The sequence below is a fragment of the Oncorhynchus tshawytscha genome, linkage group LG30 (genome assembly GCF_018296145.1).
Source record: "Oncorhynchus tshawytscha isolate Ot180627B linkage group LG30, Otsh_v2.0, whole genome shotgun sequence".
NCBI lineage: Eukaryota > Metazoa > Chordata > Actinopteri > Salmoniformes > Salmonidae > Oncorhynchus > Oncorhynchus tshawytscha.
In genome coordinates this window covers 13,372,453-13,391,382 of record NC_056458.1, presented here as the reverse complement: position 1 = coordinate 13,391,382, position 18,930 = coordinate 13,372,453, and the positions used below count along the sequence as shown (strand labels likewise).

Below are 18,930 nucleotides of genomic sequence, written 5' to 3'. Positions count from 1 at the left end.
TGGCGCCCCCCCCCCTTGGGTTGTGCCGTGGCGGAGATCTTTGTGGGCTATACTCGGCCTTGTCTCAGGATGGTAAGTTGGTGGTTGAAGATATCCCTCTAGTGGTGTGGGGGCTGTGCTTTGGCAAAGTGGGTGGAGTTATATCCTTCCTGTTTGGCCCTGTCTGGGGGTATCATCAGATGGGGCCACCGTGTCTCCTGACCCCTCCTGTCTCAGCCTCCAGCCCCTGGCCGTGCTGCTGCTCCAGTTTCAACTGTTCTGCCTGCGGCCATGGAATCCTGACCTGTTCACCGGACGTGCTACTTGTCCCAGACCTGCTGTTTTCAACTCTCTAGAGACAGCAAGAGTGGTAGAGATGCTCTTAATGATCGGCTATGAAAAGCCAACTGACATTTACTCCTGAGGTGCTGACTTGCTGCACCCTCGACAACTACTGTGATTATTATTATTATTTAACCATGCGGGTCATTTATGAACAATTGAACATCTCGGCCATGTTCTGTTATAATCTCCACCCAGCACAGCCAGAAGAGGACTGGCCACCCCTCATAGCCTGATTCCTCTCTAGGTTTTGGCATTTCTAGGAAGTTCTTCCTAGCCACCGTGCTTCTTCACCTGCATTGCATGCGGTTTGTTGGATTATTGTTGGATCGAATTTTAACAGCTAACATTTCGATTGTAATAATAAATAGATATGCCGATAGTGGACAACCTTATTTTACTCCGACAGTTGAAATACTTTGTAGAAGCATCTTTGGCAGCAATTACAGCTGTGAGTCTTTCTGAGTAAGTCTAAGAGCTTTCCACACCTACAATGTGCAACATTTGCCCATTATTCTTTTCAAATTTTTCAAGCAGCGTTAATTTTAATTTTTAAATTGGTCGTTGATCATTGCAAGACAACCATTTTCAGGTCTTGCCATAGGTTTAATCAGGTAAAGGGGTTTAGCTGGTCTGGGAGCGAGGCGTCTGTGTATGCAACGTGGCTGGCTTTCCCTTTATGAGACGTGATTATCTGGAGTCCCTGCCATATACAGTATGACTCGTGTCTGAGCAATTGAAATGTGACTCCACTTTCTCCCTGTACTGTCGTTTTGTCTCCGATTGTCTTGAGGACGTAGCTGATCGGTTTGTAAATGTTCATGTTCCCAGTCACCTTGACGTAGTTAAATGCGGTGGTTTGTGCTTTCAGTTTTGCACAAATGTTGCCATCTATCCACAGTTTTTGGTTTGGATAAATTCGTCAGTGGGAACATCCTAAGCACTTCACCGATTCAGTGTATTTGTCGATACTATTCTGAGGCGTCCTGGAACATTTCCCAGGCCACATGATCAAAAAAATCACAGATTCTGATTGGTCAGGCCAATGTTGAACAGTCCTTACCACGGTAGCTTCCGGTTTAACTTTATGTCTATAGATGTGGAGGAGCAGAATGGAGGCGTGATTTGCCAAAGGGAGGGCCTTGTTTCTGTCCAGGAAGGGAAAGTAGCAATGAGCCAGGGTCCATGTTGCACGTATAGCACAGGAGATGTGCGGACAGAATTTTGGTAGTGTTTTCCTCAGACTTCCTTTAATAAATTCCCCAGCTACAGTAAAATGTGGCCTCGTGATATGCAGATTCCAGTTTGCACAGTTCCTTGAGAGCAGTCGTGTCAGCTTGGGGTGGGCGGGGAATATGACCGAAGAAAAGGATAATCTCGGGAGGCAATGCTGTCGGCATTTGATGGTGAGGTATTCCAGATAGGGAGAACAAAAGGACTTGAGTTCCTGTACGTTACCACAATCACACCATGATTGTTAGTAATGAAACAAACTCCTCCGCCTCTCTTACACTGCCCAGAGTACTTTCTGTCCATGAGATGGACGGATAACTCTGCTGGCTGAATGGACAGGGCAATATATCCAGAGAGTGCCATGATTCCGTAAAACAGTATGTTACAGTGCTTAATGGCTCTCTGGAAGGAGACCCTGAGCTCGTCTACTTTATTGTCCAGGGACTAAACTTTAGCGAGTAATATACTCGGAAGCAGTGGATGGTATGAAAGACACGTCTGACTAGGGCCCCAGTCTTTCAACCTCTGAAGTAGGTCGCCAGCATATATATTAAAAAAATATATATTATTGACTATTAAAAATCTACCTGTAGTGAAGCCACTCAATATTTACATTACATTCAGTGATCTAACTCCCATCCAAAGTGACCCACAGGAGCTACCCGGGTCAAGTGTCCCACCCAAGGGCACGTCGACAGATCTCCCACCAAGTCAAAAAGGGCAACCCAAACCAGCGACCTACCAGCCACCAGCCCAAGCTCCCAGCCACCAGGCAATCAACTGCCCCCCACAGTTCAGACTTCTGCCTCCCATGCACATGCCAACAAAATTCACAAAAGAGAAAAACATAAAAATGCAAAACAAAAAATATTTTAAAAAGCCAACTGTATACATTTGAGTGCATGTACGCACGTGTGAGTTTGAATGCAGTTTTGATCCACACACACCAGGATCCAGATTCACAAAACACTTCTTACTCAAAAACATAAGCTTAAGAAAAAAATTAATTGGTTCATAAGATAGTTTGTAAGTGCAATTGCTCAACAATATCTTAATATTTAATGATTTTCTTATGAATATGCTTAATATGTTTGTTGCTAGGCAACCAATTTTGTTGGCCATCTAAGCAATCATGTTAGCATATTTTGTACTGAGAATACTGTTGGGTTTGGGTTTAAAAGAACCAATACTGAAACTTTCAGATAAAGTTTGAGTGAATTAAACATGTTCAATTGCTTTCATGAGCTTATTCTCTCACTGCCCTGAATTTAAGACAAGGATTTAGTCATCTTGTAATTAACAACATTTCCAATAACTATTTCCAAGAATATAATTTCTTCTGAACTTCTTGCTTAAGGAGAAACCTAAGAAAAAGCAACTTGGCCTAACTTTCTTCTTAAGGCTATAGTTAACTGCCATTGAATCCCTACCTCCTCTCACTGCCACCTGCCTCCTCCATTTTGGGGTAATTCTGTAATCAATTAGTTGTAATATATTGGATTGAGCAGACCTTATGATAACTCCATGAAAAAGACAACTACCATTACGATTTAAAAACAAACATATTTTCCATAGATACAGGTCTTTTACCAACCAGTACATTCAACCATAATTTGTTCTATCGTTTTTGGGGGATGAAATTGAAAGCAGCTCTGCAGTACTTTTTTGAAAAAGAGATACTTTTAAATATTTTTCATTTAAATCGAAAATGAGACATGACAAAAAGGCTATTTTTAAACCATGGTTGAGCTTTTAGTAATCTACTTGGGCCATTTGTGAGCCGATTCAAGAAACTAGGCGTATGTCGCAAGTCACGACTTCACAGGAGAGCTGTTTGAAAGTAAAAAATGTATTATCAAAATGTGCTTCTTTTGGCAGAAATGCATTCTAACAACTTTGATGTGCCTTAATATCAAACTTGTATGCCACCTGTAAATACGGAAAAAAAAGGTTAAATTACGAGCCTAGTTGGTTTAGCCAAAGAAAAAGTGGAATTCGGGTATGATAGCTAAGGAGGAAACACGAGTCTGGATTACATCGTCAAACTAAGGCAACGAGATGCATGGCATCAGACCGGAGACGCATCAAACCATGATGTATACTGGTAAGATTCAGATATTACACGTTTCTAATTTTGACAGAAAGTAGTTTCATTTCAAGTGTACTGTTAGCTAGCTAACATTAGTTGGCTGGGTCTCTAGCTAATGCTATGTATATGATCTTATTCTTAATTTCTCAGACACTAGCTACAGCCATATAACCTCGTTGGTTAGCTACCTGCTGATTCATGCAGGGTAGTAACGTCATGAGTTGTGATTATGGTCCATTATTTAGTTAGCGATATGTCTTAACAAAAGACTCCACTAATTTTGACAAAGCATTTTCATGTCAAGTTAAAGTGTACTGTTAGCTAACTAACTAAAGTTACGTCATGCGTTGGGATTCATCGTTTACCTAGCTAGCTACATTTCTTAACAAATGACTCATCTTCACGTGCAAGAGCGCAGAATAACTGATGCATTTTTGAATGTTTAACACCCGTTGAATATGTCAGTAAACGTTGGCAACAAAGCGTAATTCAATTGTTGCTAGCAGCACAGTTAGTCACCAACGCGCTAGATAACATGAAAAAAGCCTAACCAGTTTTGCTAGGGCGAGTAAAATGGTCAGAGTGGGATGTTTTCTTATTATGTGTCTGGAATTAGCTAGCCAATGCTTGACTGTAGTTGTGAGGTCAGAGCTTTCGGAACTGTACTTATTGGCCAGAGGATTCAGTGTGCGCTCTGAATGCAAAACCACAGAAAGCCATAGGGAGAGTAATGTTCAATGAGCTGTTCCCCCTCTCTGATGTCTGGAAGTAGCTGGCAAGATAGTACAGAATGGTTGGATCAACCCTTAAAGAAATGGGACTCAGGCTTAAGAGGGTGTGACCAATACTGAATGGTGTAAACACAGAAGGACTCTCCAAAAGTTGTACCAAAACATTGAAGAGTTCTCAAAAGAGAGTTTAAAAGTTGATCAACTTTCAAAGCAGAATTACTTTCCCATCGTTTCCACAAATGCAGTGTATGATTATATCATCTTCTAGCTCCGAGTCTACTTTTATCTTATGTAAAAATAAAAACAGGCATTCAAATGTTGCTACATAAGATCAAATCTAGGTGGTGAGTCACATTTTGTTAAATTAAAATATTTGTGAAGCTTTTAGAGAGAGGTTTAGTGCTTTAAAAATGTCTAACCACCCAGTTCATATTCATTATATAGATGGGCACAAAATAATTTACTCACATGATTTAAAATAAATAAAATAAAAATCAAGAGTACGTAGCACCATACGTAGGTAGTAAACGGAGATATGACTAAGGAGTTAGACAGGTATTGGCAGGATCTTGTCTATTTTACTAGTTTTCTATTCAAATTCATTGAAGAGCTCATTTATATATTTTGGGATATGAATACCAAGTATGTCTCCTTCACCATCAGCCCATTGTATAGGTAAAGTTCAGGGTAAATGCGAAAGTTGATACACTTATCAGAATTAGTTTAGTCCAGAGGCAAAAGTTTAGATCTTCAATGAGACATTGCAGGGATCTAGCATCCAGACTTAATATAGCACTTGAGTCACTGGCATACATGGACACATTTGTTTTTAAGCCTTGGATTTCTTAATCCTTTGTTGTTATTTGATCTGATATTAAGAGCTAGCATTTCGAGCTCCATAACGAATAGATATGGTGACAGCGAACACCCTCGTTTAACTCCGACAGTTAAAACCTGTCTAAGACCGGGGTTCCGCTAGCGGAACGTTGACAAAAATTGCAGAAATGCAATTATAAATATTTAACTTGAATTAAAATCATAAGTACAATACACCAAATGAAAGCTAAACCTCTTGTTAATCTAGCCACCGTGTCAGATTTCAAAAAGGCTTTACTGTGAAATCAAACCATGCGATTATCGATCAGCAGACAAAACATCACATACAGTTACCAGCCAAGTAAATTAGTCACGAAAGTCAGAAATAGGAATAAAATTAATCAATTACCTTTGAAGATCTTTTGGCAATACTAAAGGTCACGACAAACAATATATTGTCATTTTGTTCGATATAATCCATTTTTAATAGCCTAACACGAAACATTTTGTAAGCGGCTTGTATCGTAAATTCAGTGTCCTTCAACTTTGGACGTAACATTCAATGTAATTACTCACTCTAAACAGACGTTTATCGAGCCATGTTTGGTTTCATTGCAATCCTCCGTTTGTTAGTAACACAGCCATACCCCATGTTTTTTTCCCCGGGACATATTGACCGAAAGGAACTGATTTGAACACACCAAACTATGTCCTCATTGCGCACCAATGATATGACCAGTTCTTCGTTGATTGACTGTATTTCAGACCAATGAACACTGATCGTCTTGAAATCTAGCTTGGTAGATAGCCAATGAGCTGAGGTAAACGGTAATAGGTAATGGTTCTATCCGGGAAGACTAGCCTTTGTGGGAAACTCGAGCGTAAACACAGCCAGTCGCAATTGAAAATTCTACCAGAAGCAGCCACGCTGGTTACGCACAGCATTTTTGTTTTGAGAGCATTTTCAGAGAAGAATTATGGCGAGTAAATCTGTCAAATCAAAGACAGTCAAAATATACAGATCTACACGATACTATTGAAGAAATTGATAGTGAATTACTCCAAGATGATATTATTGAAGAAATTGATAGGGATAGTGGCAGTGAATTACTCCATGATGATTCGGGCAGGGAGAATACTTGACTCAAAATCTGAAGAGATGTTCTTGTATGGAGAAGATTCCGTGTTGGATTGGTGAGTAACATTGTTTGAAATTAATATCAAATATTATTAATTTGAGTTGTTTGAGATATTTTATTTGCCATATATAAAAATAAATCAGTAATGAAATGTGTAAAGTACACATTGCTCTACATTGTGGGTGGGTGCATGTCTGTCTGTATATACTTTTTTACATTTTATTTGATCTAAAAATGGAATGGAACCGCTCCTCACCAGTGATTGTTTCCCTACTCTATATATAATCTGTCTGTGTGTCTGTCTTTATTTCACAGTCCCAGCAATTCTGATTGTGAGCCAATACTGCCAAGGTGCCCATCCCCCACTGAAGCTGGTCCATCCAGCAGGACCCCTGCTGTCCCTGGCACCACACCTACCCCCACCCGGCCATCTAGAGGTGTGAAGTCGGTGACAAAGAAGCAGAGGAAGGGAAGTGTGGAACCTGCTGGCAGAGAGGAGGATGTGGCGCCTCCACCTCCAATATTCAGACCAAAAAGGCCACCAGGATCTCAGCTGGACATGACCTTCAGTTGTTTTTCACCTCGGCAGTTGTTGATTCCCTGGTGTTGAACACAAATAAGTACGGAGCTAAGAAGCAGGAAGGCAAGAAAGAGACATGGAAGCCCATTTCCATGTCAGATCTTTTTTGTTACCTTTCTATGGTCATTTACATGGGTCTTGTAAAGCTAAAAACCCTGAAGGACTACTGGAAAACTGCACCCCTCTATCAACTGCATTTCCCCACCACGGTCATGTCATGCAAAAGGTTTCTGACAATCTCACGGTCGCGTCATATCAGTGACCCAAAAGTTGAGGACAACGAGAAGAAGCGAGGTACGACAAGGTTTGATAAGCTCTGCAAAATTAAACCTCTACCACAACATCGAGGCCTGCAATACTTATTTTCAGCCCACCTAGAACCTTTCCATAGATGAGAGAATGGTAGCCTCAAAAAGGCCAGAATTGGCCAAAAACAGTACATGTGCAACAAACCAACTAAATGGGGTTACAAAGTGTTTGTTTTGGCCGATTCTGCGTGTGCATACACGTGCAATTATTATAATTTTTTGTTATCTATGAGGGGAAGAGCAGTTGTGTGACCGGTAAGGGCATTAGCTATGACTCCGTTATGGATTTTCAGCTGCTAAGGAACAAACTGTTTGTGGATAACCTGTAAACAAGCCCTACCTTGTTCATAGACCTGAGGAAGCTGGAGATGTGGGCCTGAGGCACCATTCGGACCAACAGAGTGGGATTTCCGAAAACCAGGGTGAATGACATGCCTAAGCGGGCCGAGCAGGGTAGCATGAGATGGATTCGCGAGGATGGCCTGCTCTTTGTGAAGTGGATGGATACCAGGGAGGTGGTCATGTGCTCCAGTATCCACAAGTCCTTCAGTGGTGATACTGGGGCATGGACCACCAAAAATGTCCCCATTCCAGCTGCTGTGAAGGACAACAAGAGCATGGGAGGTATGGACCTGTCAGATGTGCTGATAGGCTACTATAATGTTCTCCACAAGACCATGAAATGGTACAAGACATTGTTTTATCATTTCATTGACATTGCTGTGGTGAATGCCTTCATGCTCCAGAAGGAAATGGCTAAGAGCTGTGGACAGCCCCCCCATCGCACAGCTAGCCTTCAGGGAGCTGCTCATCCAGGAGCTTGCTAGCTACAGCAAGACCACTGTTACACCTTCTGTCCCCTCCGCTCCAACCAGTGGTGTTCACATGCCAAAATTCATCATTGCAGGCAGGAATGTGCCTCAGGGCAAAACAGGCTCAGTAGGGAGGCTTCGTTGTGCTCTTTGCCACAAGAAATCCCCTGTCACCTACACCACCTGTTCAGTGACTCTCTGCTTCACACCAGAAAGACACTGCTATGGGCTATGGCATCAGCAGCACAATATTGTGTGGAGGACTGAGGGTCTCCACATTATTGTACATTGAAAGTATAAATAGGTACTCTTGTTATTTTGATATATTCATTTTTTCCCATTACATTTTTTTTTTTTTATTGTTCAAATATATATTTTTTGGGGGGTATGTTAGAATAAATGTTTTGTATATAGTTATTTGCAATGTACCAATTCGGGCACATTTTGGGAAATTTGTGAGGGACACCTGGGTGACTGCACTCATTCCTGAAGGAACCCGTCTGAAACTTTGGTCAAATACTGTTGCCCACTTATGATGCTGTGGATAATTTCAAATAAGAACATATCTGAATGTTTGGCTGTTCTTGTTCATTTCAAAGATGCAACAACAGTAAACATCTGATTATTTCCTTGTATTTTCTTCTACCAGATCTATTGTGTTATATTCTCCTACATTCAATTCACATTTCCACAAACTTCAGAGTGTTTCCTTTCAAATGATAACAAGAATATGCATATCCTTGCTTCTGGGCCTGAGCTTCAGGCAGTTAGATTAGGGTGTGTTTTCAGGCAGAAATTGAGAAAACCTGTTAAGGATGGCCCTCCAGTTTTTAAGCTCTGAGAAATAGCCTCTATTTACTATTTTACAGCTGGGGTTGCTATACATCATTTCTACCCATTGAATAAGAGACTCCCCAAAATTGAAAAAAATCCAGGCATTTATATATAAAATCCAGCCTTACTTTATTAAAAGGCCTTTTCAAAATCTGCTATGAATACCAGGCCTGGCTTCTTAGACGTTTCATGTTGTTCTATTAGTTATCGTATATTATCTCCAATGTATCGTCCATGTAAAAAATCTGGTCAAACTTTTGTTATATCACGCATATCATTACATGTTGAAAACAATACAACTGGGGCAATTTCTTTTGGTTAAATGTGCCGTTTAAACATACATTATACAAAAGCCACTGGGAAACTTGGAATAACCTATATAGTGCATTCGGAAAATATTCAGGCCCCTTGACTTTTTCCACATTGTTACAGCCTTGATTAAATACCAAGAAAATCCTACATCTACAAACAATACCTCATAATGACAAAGCGAAAACAGATTAAGAAATGTTTACAAATTTAAAATAAACATTATTCAGTATTCAGACCCTTTGCTAGAAGAACCAAAATGGAGTTCATGAGCATCCTGTTTCCATTGATCATCCTTGAGATGTTTCTACAACTTGATTGGAATCCACCTGTGGTACATTCAATTGATTGGACATGATTTGGAAAGACACACACCTGTCTATATAAAAAGGTTCCACAGTTGACAGTGTATGTCAGAGCAAAAACCCAGCCATGAGGTCGTAGGAACACTCCGTAGAGCTTCGAGACAGGATCGTCGAGGCACAGGTCTGGGGAAGGGTACCAAAACATTTCTGCCGCATTGAAGGTTCCCAAGAACACAGTGGCGTCCAGCATTCTTAAATGGAAGATGTTTGGAACCACCAAGACTCTTCCTAGAGCTGGCCGCCCGGCCAAATCAATCAGGGAAGAAGGGCCTTGGTCAGGGAGGTATAATAATAATGATCTGTTTTAAGCAATTGATCGTGTGATCATGTTGACTAAACTTTTATACAAACATCCCCAATCAGAGGTAAAAAGGGTGCAATTCCCCCCTAATTTGATGTGGTCAAAAACAGCAGCTTGTGTAATGTAGTAACACATACTGTCCACATCATGGAAAGTAGCGTAATATAAATGTATTAGATATAGAAAAATAAATATCTTAAATTAGGTTTAGTAAGATTTTTGTAGTACATCTTTTTTATAAACACACTTCACATCACCAAAAGTATGTGGACACCTGCTTGTTGTACATATCGTTCCAAAATCATAAGCATTAATATGGAGCTGGTCCCCCCCTTTGCTTCGTTCACAGCCTCCACTCTTCTGGAAAGGCTTTCAACTAGATGCTGGGACTTGCTTCCAGTCAGCCACGTTCATTAGTGAGGTCGGGCACTGATGTTGGGCGATTAGACAATTCATCCGAAATGTGTTCAATGGAGTTGAGGTCAGGGCTCTGTGCAGGCCAGTCAAGTTCTTCCACACTTATCAACAAACCATCTCTGTATGGACCTCGCTTTGTACATGGGGGCATTGTGATGCTGAAACACGAAATGGCCTTCCACAAAGTTGGAAGCACAGAATCGTCTAGAATGTCATATGTTGTAGCAAGAAGATTTCCCTTCACTGGAAATAAGTTGCCTAGCCCGAACCATTAAAAATAGCCCCAGACCATTATTCCTCCTCCACCAAATTTGACAGTTGGCACTATGCATTTGGACAGGTAGTGTTCTCCTGGCATCCGCAAAACCTAGATTTGGCCGTCGGACTGCCAGATGGTGAAGCGTTATTCATCACTCCAGAGAACATGTTTCCACTGCTCCAGAGTCCAATGGCGGGGAGCTTTACACCACTCCAGCCGACTCTTGACATTGCACATGGTGATCTTAGGCTTGTGTGCGTGAGGATGCTCGGCAATGGAAACCCATTTCATGAAGCTCCCGACGAACAGTTAGTGCTGACGTTGCTTCCAGAGGCAGTTTGGAACTCTGTAGGGACAGATGATTTTTTTTTTTTTTACACGCTACGCGCTTCAGCACTCGGCAGTCCCGTTCTGAGCTTGTGTAGCCTACCACATTTCCACTTCACAATAACAGCACTTAAAGTTGACCAGGGCAGCTCTAGCAGGGCAGATCTTTTATAAACTGACTTGTTGGAAAGGTGGCATCCTATGCCATGTTGAAAGTCACTGAGCTCTTCGGTAAGGCCATTCTACTGCCAATGTTTGTCAATGGAGATTGCATGGCGGTGTGCCCGATTTTATACACCTATCAGCAACAAGTGGCTGAAATAGCCGAATCCACAAACTTGAAATGGTGTCCACATGCTTTTGTATATATTTCTCACTAGTTAAACTACGTAGAGATTTTTTTTTATGTTCCTAAGCACAATTTAACTAGGTGCTCAAGACTATAGCGTCCAACATTTGAAGTCCCTACTACAAGCCCAAAAATTACCGACATTAGAGAACCTAACATTGCAATCAGTAGCCAGAGAAAATATATTATCAGTAATGTGGTGAAGTGATGAGAGAGTTAGACAGGGGAGGTAGACTCACCTTAGGCACCTCTATGTCCCAAACAGTCGGTGGCTGGCTGCTGTTGTAACTCTGGATGTATTTTTCAATTTGCTGATCACTGTTCAGCAGTTGACTTAGCGGACTTGGACTGTTGATATGCTGGTTGTCCCTGGCTTCGTGTTCAACGTAACGGTCTACAGAGTCCATGCTGGTCACACCAGAGCCTGGGGCAGTACGGATCAGTCACTAAAAACAGTCACTTGTGTTGTGTACACAATGTATCCTCGCAAACACAGCAGCACACAAAACACCCACATACAACAGTAACAGGGGAGAAAGAAAACATTCTGGCATGGCGACGAGTTCTCTTACCTGAAAATACTGTGCCAAGAAGGCAATACAAAAAGTTAAATTAGCATGCAGGGGAATGTTCCCTCAGCAGCAACTGTAAAAACGGTCTACGGTATGGTGTCTAGCTAGTACTGAGACTAAACCAGGTTCACATTCTATATGGGAACTCTAGCAGCTGCAGGCTAGAGTATTGCAAAATAAAGATATTTCTTCACTGCAGTAAAATCAGTCCTGAAGTCATAAGGCAGAGCTAAAACAGGACACCAGCCACTGGTGTGTGACAGCAACACTAAGAAATAAAGGGGACAGGTCAGCTTGAACAGAAAGATACTGATATATTGTGAGAAATTGAAAATCTGCTATGAGGCGACTCACCTGGAACAGCCACCTCTGTCCTGTGACTGTTAGGGAGGGCCATGCTGGTGGCCCCCAGTCCTTCAGCGGGTCCCCTGGGTGGTTGCAGGCTCACACTGGGGCTAGAGTCCTCGCCACTGGAGCTCTCCTCGGAATGACCTGAGCTGGAGCCAGAATCACCTACTGCAGAATCTTCTGCTAGCTCTGCCTGCTCAGTCTCAGTTCTATTGCTGCAGTCATGTTTCACATCCTCAAAGACTATAGGAGATGAACATATGTTCTCCCTGCCAGTTGTTGAACACTGATCCTCCTGCAATAGACCAGGCATCTCTCTCCCAGTCTCACTGTTACCCACTGAGATGATATCTGGGGATGTGAAGGGGTCCCTGTTACAGAGAGGCCCAACATTATGTTCTAGTAGGGTCCTATCCTTCAGGACTTGACTCACTGCTACTGAGACCACGTCAGTAATCAGACTTGACGCCAGCTGGTTAACTTCCTCTGTGTTACTCCTGCTAAGTTCACACTCCTCAGACTGGTCTTTCTTCTGAGGTGATATCAGAATGCCCAAAGGCTGCCTTGAGGGGGACACCTGACTGGTAAGGAGGTTGATGGGGGAAGCCAGACAGGTGTCATCCTGTAGACTTGACTCACAGGTTGGTTCTTCCACAGCAGGCAGGATAGATAGGTTGTCTTTGGAGAGGAGGCAGTTCTCAGCCAGATCGGTTTGAGGCTTCATCTCTGCAAAACAAAATGTAATCTTGTCTTCTCCAACCTCTCCCTCTGGGTCCAGTCTAACCTCCCCTGGGTCTAGTCGAACCTCCTTTGCAGCCTCTTTGTTGAAAGTTCTATTTGTAGTGTCCTCCAGCGTCTCAGAGAGTGGCGGTGCATGTGGCTTTAGGCCTGCACTCTCACCAGGGTTAGGATTAGAGCCTAGGTCAAAGATAGAAGAAACTTGTTCCTCATCAGAGGATGGCTGGTTTTTATTTTGTAATGCTATATCCTTCTCAGGTCCCCCCTGGGCTTGGCTCTCAGGTGCAGTCTCTGGGAGTACTTGAGCTGAAGACTCAGTTCTCTCCGTAACGGGCTTCACAGTAGTAGTATCGAGGCCTCTACTCAGACACTCTGCAGCCACAAACCTTTCCTCCGGTTGTGATTGGCAGAGTGGGATGTTAACCAGCTTTGCTGCCGCTTGTGTGTTTGTACAATCAACACGCTCCTGTTCCACTAACGACCTCTTCCTCACTGTGTGCCTGTCCCGATCTGTCCCAGTGGAGTGGCCGTTCTCCACAACACCAATACCTCGGTCTCTGATGGAGGAGGACAGGTGTGCCTGGTTTGTGGTCGTCTTATCCTTGTCAGTGGGTTGTTCTTTCTTCCGAGAGGTGTACCACCACAGGCCTAGGAAAGCCAACACTCCCGACAGGGAGAGGACCAGAACGGATTGAAGCCTCAGCACCATCCCCTTATCTCCTGCTGCTAACAGCAACACCTGAGAAGAGACATACACAAGTTAACACCATAAAAACGAATCACAACACGCCAAGTCTCTTTTACTTCTAGCTGGGCTAGAAAGGTGTGAAGCACTGATGATAAAAAATACCATTGAGGGGATGGCTAAGGGGGCATGGCCACACTATTGTAGTTTAGCGAGAAAAAACCCTCCGTCTCCACCACACCACCCCTCTGAGCAGCAATCCCATTAGCTGCCAGGCCATAGTGACAGCATCTGATTGCAGCGAACAAAGCACACGTGTCACGTTTCCTTCTGCAGAAGTTAACTTTGGAAATCTGGGTCTGGGGCTAAGGGGCCGGGCCCTGATAGGACAATGGTAATGCACCACTGTCCAGAGTGGTGCATTACCAATAGAAACTCACTCATTATTACCTACTGTGGGGGGAGAATCAACTTATCCATCATCTGTTGTTTAACCAATAGGCTAAATATCAGTAATTATGTTGCCCAATAGTTTTTTGCCACAGAACAGAAGATTATACAGTGTAGCAAGCTAGAAGTATTGTTTACAGTTTGGCCAGACCCTGACCGGCTGTCCTACATGCAGGTTGACCCATAACCTTTTGGTAGAGAATTATAAAAAGAGGTGAGCATGAAAGGCATGCCATTCATTCACAGATCCGGTCAGTCCAATGAAACAACGCAATGGGCTATATTGCAGTTCCACTTAAGCCTGTGACCTTCAGGTTTTGGCATACGGACAAGTTAGCTACGCTTCTCACCAGGTATGCCAGCCCTACCGTGACATATGCAAAGTCTCAGAGGGCCGTTGTGTGACTTGACTTTGACCCTCATGGAAGAAGTGCCAGGCAGGGTGTGCTGTGGAAAATACTCTAGTACTCATCTTCAAGGATGAAAGCTCTTACTTCCTGGAGTTCGTTTCAAGTTCCCACAGAACAAAGGAATAATAACCATTAATAGCATCATAAACATCTGAGCCACGCAAATATATGGTTCTGAAAACGAATGCCTATAGGCTACAGCAGTTCATTTATGAACGTGATCTTAGAGACAGGAGAAGAGGTGTAGCCTAAATGTTTGACAAACAAGCAGGTTCATGTGACAGCCCTGTCTTAGTATTCCTCAGAGGATTTCCAAAACTATGCTCAATATCTAATTCCATTTGCAGGGCATCCTTTCCACAACCAACAGGAAAGGAGAGTGACAGGCCTAACGTCCCATGCTCAGCAATATCTACCCTCAACAACTAGCCCTCTGACTGCAGATATAGAGAGCTAGGGATTAGAGGTTCTATCTACAAAAAGATGGAGATAATTGGCTTTAAAGGGATACTTGAGGATTTTGGCAATGATGCCCTTTACTTCCCCAGAGTTAGCATGCTAGCAGATACCCAATGACTTCCAGTCAGTGCGCTAATGCTAGTTAGATGTAGTTTCACAGGTCAATGCTAACTTCCTTCATACTGGATACAGACATAAAAAAATGGTATCCACAAGTACATCGGACTATGGGAAAGTAGATAAAGGGTCTCATTGCCAAAAAAAAGTATCCCTTTAAAGTTCAGAACCCTCATTGGTTTAACTTCTTGACGCTACCCATCCCTTAAGCGGGAGAATTGTCATCAGTAACCGCTGAATAGCATAGTGCCTCAGTCAAATAATATTACTAAAAATATTCATATTCACAAGTGCAATATTGCAAAACACAGCTTAGCCTTTTGTTAATCCACCTGTAGTCTCAGATTTTGAAATTATGCTTTACAGCGAACGCAATCCAAGCGTTTGTGTAGGTTTATCGATCGCATGACAAAACATTAAGTACACTTAGCATCAGGTAGCTTGGTCACAAAAAAACAAAAAAGCAATCAAATTAATCATTTACCTTTGATCTTCAGATGTTTTCACTCACAAGACTCCCAGTTACACAACAATTGTTCCTTTTGTTCCATAAAGAATTTTTATATCCAAAATACCTCCGTTTGTTTGGCGCATTATGTTCAGAAATCACAACACAGACAAATTCCAAATAATATCCGTAATGTCCACAGAAACATGTCAAACGTTTTTTTAATAATCAATCCTCCGGTTGTTTTTAAAATATATAATATATCAACCGCAAATGTCTTTCACAGTAGGAGAGGGAAAAGCAATACCTATCCAAACACTGTTGCGCGAGCCAAACTCATGTGACCACTTGACGCAATGTTATCGTTCTGGCTCATTTTTCAAAATAAAAGCCTGAAACTATGTCTGAAGACTGTTGACACCTTGAGGAAGCGATAGGAAAATGAATCTGGTTGACATCCCTTTAAATGGAGCAATGGGAGGTTATGGAACATGGAGTTTTCAAAATAGAAGCCACTTCCTGGTTTGATTTTTCTCAGGGTTTCGCCTGCAATATCAGTTCTGTTATACTCACAGACAATATTTTGACAATTTTGGAAACTTTAGTGTTTTCTATTCTAATCTGTCAATTATATGCATATTCTAACATCTGGTCCTGAGAAATAGGCCGTTTACTTTGGGAACGTTATTTTTCCAAACAAAAATAGTGCCCCCTAGCTTCAAGAGGTTAATGTGTCAGCAATCTTTCATCTTGTATTCTTTTGAACTGAACATGAATCAGGGTATTTAATGTACTGTGTCAGGTAGAGAATATTGAACAGAACAAAGTCAATGTCAATAACAAAAATTGACAAAACAATACAGATAGAACCTTAGGACTAAGTGCTTAATTTCCCTCTGCTGCGCAGCATGACCACAGCACAGTCAATAATAATCCGACTGTGGTCTTTGCTAAAGTATGTTTGTTCATATTAAATTGTAGGCTAAACTTATGAATCGATAACATTGGTTGAATCCTTGTAAGGAATAATCAATTATTAACATGCGCCTAGAATGTTGCTGTTCAATTTTGATAATGAATGTAACAGTAAACTGAAGGTGGTGTCAGAAAAGACGAGACAGTACATGGCATAGGAAAATAGCAATGGTACACATGGAAACAGTTTCTATTTAATGCCTAACTAATTATCCTAACAGGATTGAGGGACCTCTAGCTATTTGCATTAGGTCAAAAAGTCAGCAAGCATGGACCCACTGAAATAACTAGCTTTAAAAACATTTGCTAGTCAGACCATTACTACTGATGGCTGATAGCCGTTGGCAGAGTAAAGCATAGCACAGAATTTCCAGCTATACTTCCTGAATTCCCGACTTGGAAGACAACATAGTTGGGTCAGGTGGTTATTAAATAAAATAATTGTTTTGTTCCATGAAGTAAGCCAACAATGTGTAAGTCGCCATCTTGTCTACTTCAAATCTTCTCATTTGTCAAGACAGGCGAGTGTTGTTAAACGCACCGCTTGATTTCTAGACTCGCTCATGACATGCAGCACTTTGGTGTGGACATCCACCCGTCTCAATCAATGAGACAAACCATCTGCATAGAAGGTTAGAAGACATGCGTGGTCTTCCAAGTCAGGAATTGAGGAAGTGTCGCCAAGTAAAGGCTGGTCGAAAATTTACTGTGCTATGCTTTATAGTACCTAAGGGCAGTTAGATGGGCCCCGGCAAAGGTTTTAGAATTCAATGGGAGTAGTGCGGCAAAACTCAAGCAGTTTCGCAAGCAGCACGGTTCGTGGTGCTCGCTCCCGTGAGGCTCCAAAAGAGGAAATTAGCTGAAGTCTTGAGCGGCTACCGCGTGACTTCGTGAGAAGTATCAGTAGCTTTATGATGCCTAAATCTGGCACGTATCACCCCCTATAGCGCATGGTTGACCAATGAGCAATCAATGTTGAATGACAACATTCAAGTTGAGCTGACAACCAGGACCGCAGGAAGGCGAACTTTCTCGCAATTCAGTTGCCATTTACAACAGCGTCTTTGGGAACAGCGTCTTTGGGAACAGCTATCAGCTGCTGTTAGCCAGCTGGAACAGTATAACTTTTTTAATTTTACATTTTTTTAACTAGGCAAGTCAGTTAAGAACAAATTATTATTTTCAATGACGGCCTAGGAACAGTGGGTTAACTGCCTTGTTCAGCGGCAGAACTACACTTTTTACCCTGTCAGCTCAGGGATTCGAGCTTGCAACCTTTCGGTTACAAGTCCAAAGCTCTAACTTCTAGGCTACCTGCCGCCCCAAATGGCCTGACTAGCCAATGTTCTAAGACAACCTGTGGTCCGAGTTTATGATGAGGCTGATAAAAACTAAACATGACTGATTGGCACTCAAACTGGTGTACACAAGCAGCCCAATTCAAATATGTTTTTCCACTAATTGACCAAATCACATTAGGTTTTTTCACATCATATCTGCTTGGTCAACAGAATATCAGAATTGGGCTGCCTGTGTAAACATATTGCACTGACAGCTATCAGCATCACTTTCTTTCCCCCAAAAGACACTGACATTTCATCCTTCGTTTGCACGGCCGAAATATAACCATCACCAAATGTTAGCCTCTGCAGTTGTCATTCTGACCGGCTAATGTGTTAAATGGGAATCAAGTGCGTTGGACAACTCGCTAGTTAGTTAGCTAGAGTGTTACTAATTAATAGAGCGCTAACCTTAGCTAGCTCCCACTTTAATTACCGCAGTTAGAAGTAGCTAGTTACCAAAGCAGAGAAGTTTGCGATCATCTTTGCTTGCAACAATCGAACGTTTCCTCTGGTTTCTCCCTATTGACATGCAATGCAATTTGGCACTGGTGCAAGATGAGGTTGATAGTTAGCCAAACAAACTGTACACCAGTTTGAGTGCTAACATTTGGTAGCTAGATATCTACTCACCACGTTTTTAATATCCCGCTTAGCTATATAACAGCACACCAGTAAATTGCTCCAGCTACCTCTTGGATATCTCCACCTGTTTCTTTCAGCACACAGTCACTTTTAGAAGTCCGGCAGCTTTGCTCCAAATACTGCAGCCAATCAACCCTCGCGATAGTATTGCCCAGGGAGGGAGACTGCATGGTTTCATAGGTTGTCACCTCCACAACCAGTCAACATTGGGTAAAGCCTACCGTAAAAATGTATGAAAACAAACAAAGAATCATGAATTTAAGGTAAGGGTTAGGCATAAGATTAGCAGTGTGGTTAAGGATAGGTTTAAAATGATATTTTAAGAATATAATTTGTAGAAATAGAGGGGTTGGGTTTTAGTCATAATTCTGATTTTTGTGGTTGTGGTAACTAGTGACGGCCGGTTTCATGCGCATGCTGATGAGCATAATGGCGGAGTGGCAGGTAGTCTACACCTTTTATTTTGCTATTAATGACAATGAGGTGCAGAGGTAGAGGTTAGTAATTTTTTTAATAATAAATTAAACAACCATCAAAAGCACACAAATGCTAT

The 18,930-nt window shown here is 42.0% G+C and overlaps 1 protein-coding gene across 1 annotated transcript in view; it reads right to left on the bottom strand.

Moving 5' to 3' along the window:
- The window catches only part of LOC112250271 (A-kinase anchor protein 1, mitochondrial-like), a 34,049-nt gene extending 15,392 nt beyond the window's left edge, over positions 1–18,657 (bottom strand). Inside the window, exons 1-3 of the mRNA XM_024420280.2 lie at positions 18,366–18,657; positions 12,117–13,587; positions 11,430–11,614 (exon numbers count right to left, since the gene is read on the bottom strand). Of these exons, the coding sequence (XP_024276048.1) occupies positions 11,430–11,614; positions 12,117–13,557 (1,626 nt within the window). The 5' untranslated portion in view covers positions 13,558–13,587; positions 18,366–18,657. The remainder of the gene's footprint in view (positions 1–11,429; positions 11,615–12,116; positions 13,588–18,365) is intronic.
- Positions 18,658–18,930: the final 273 nt, after the last annotated feature.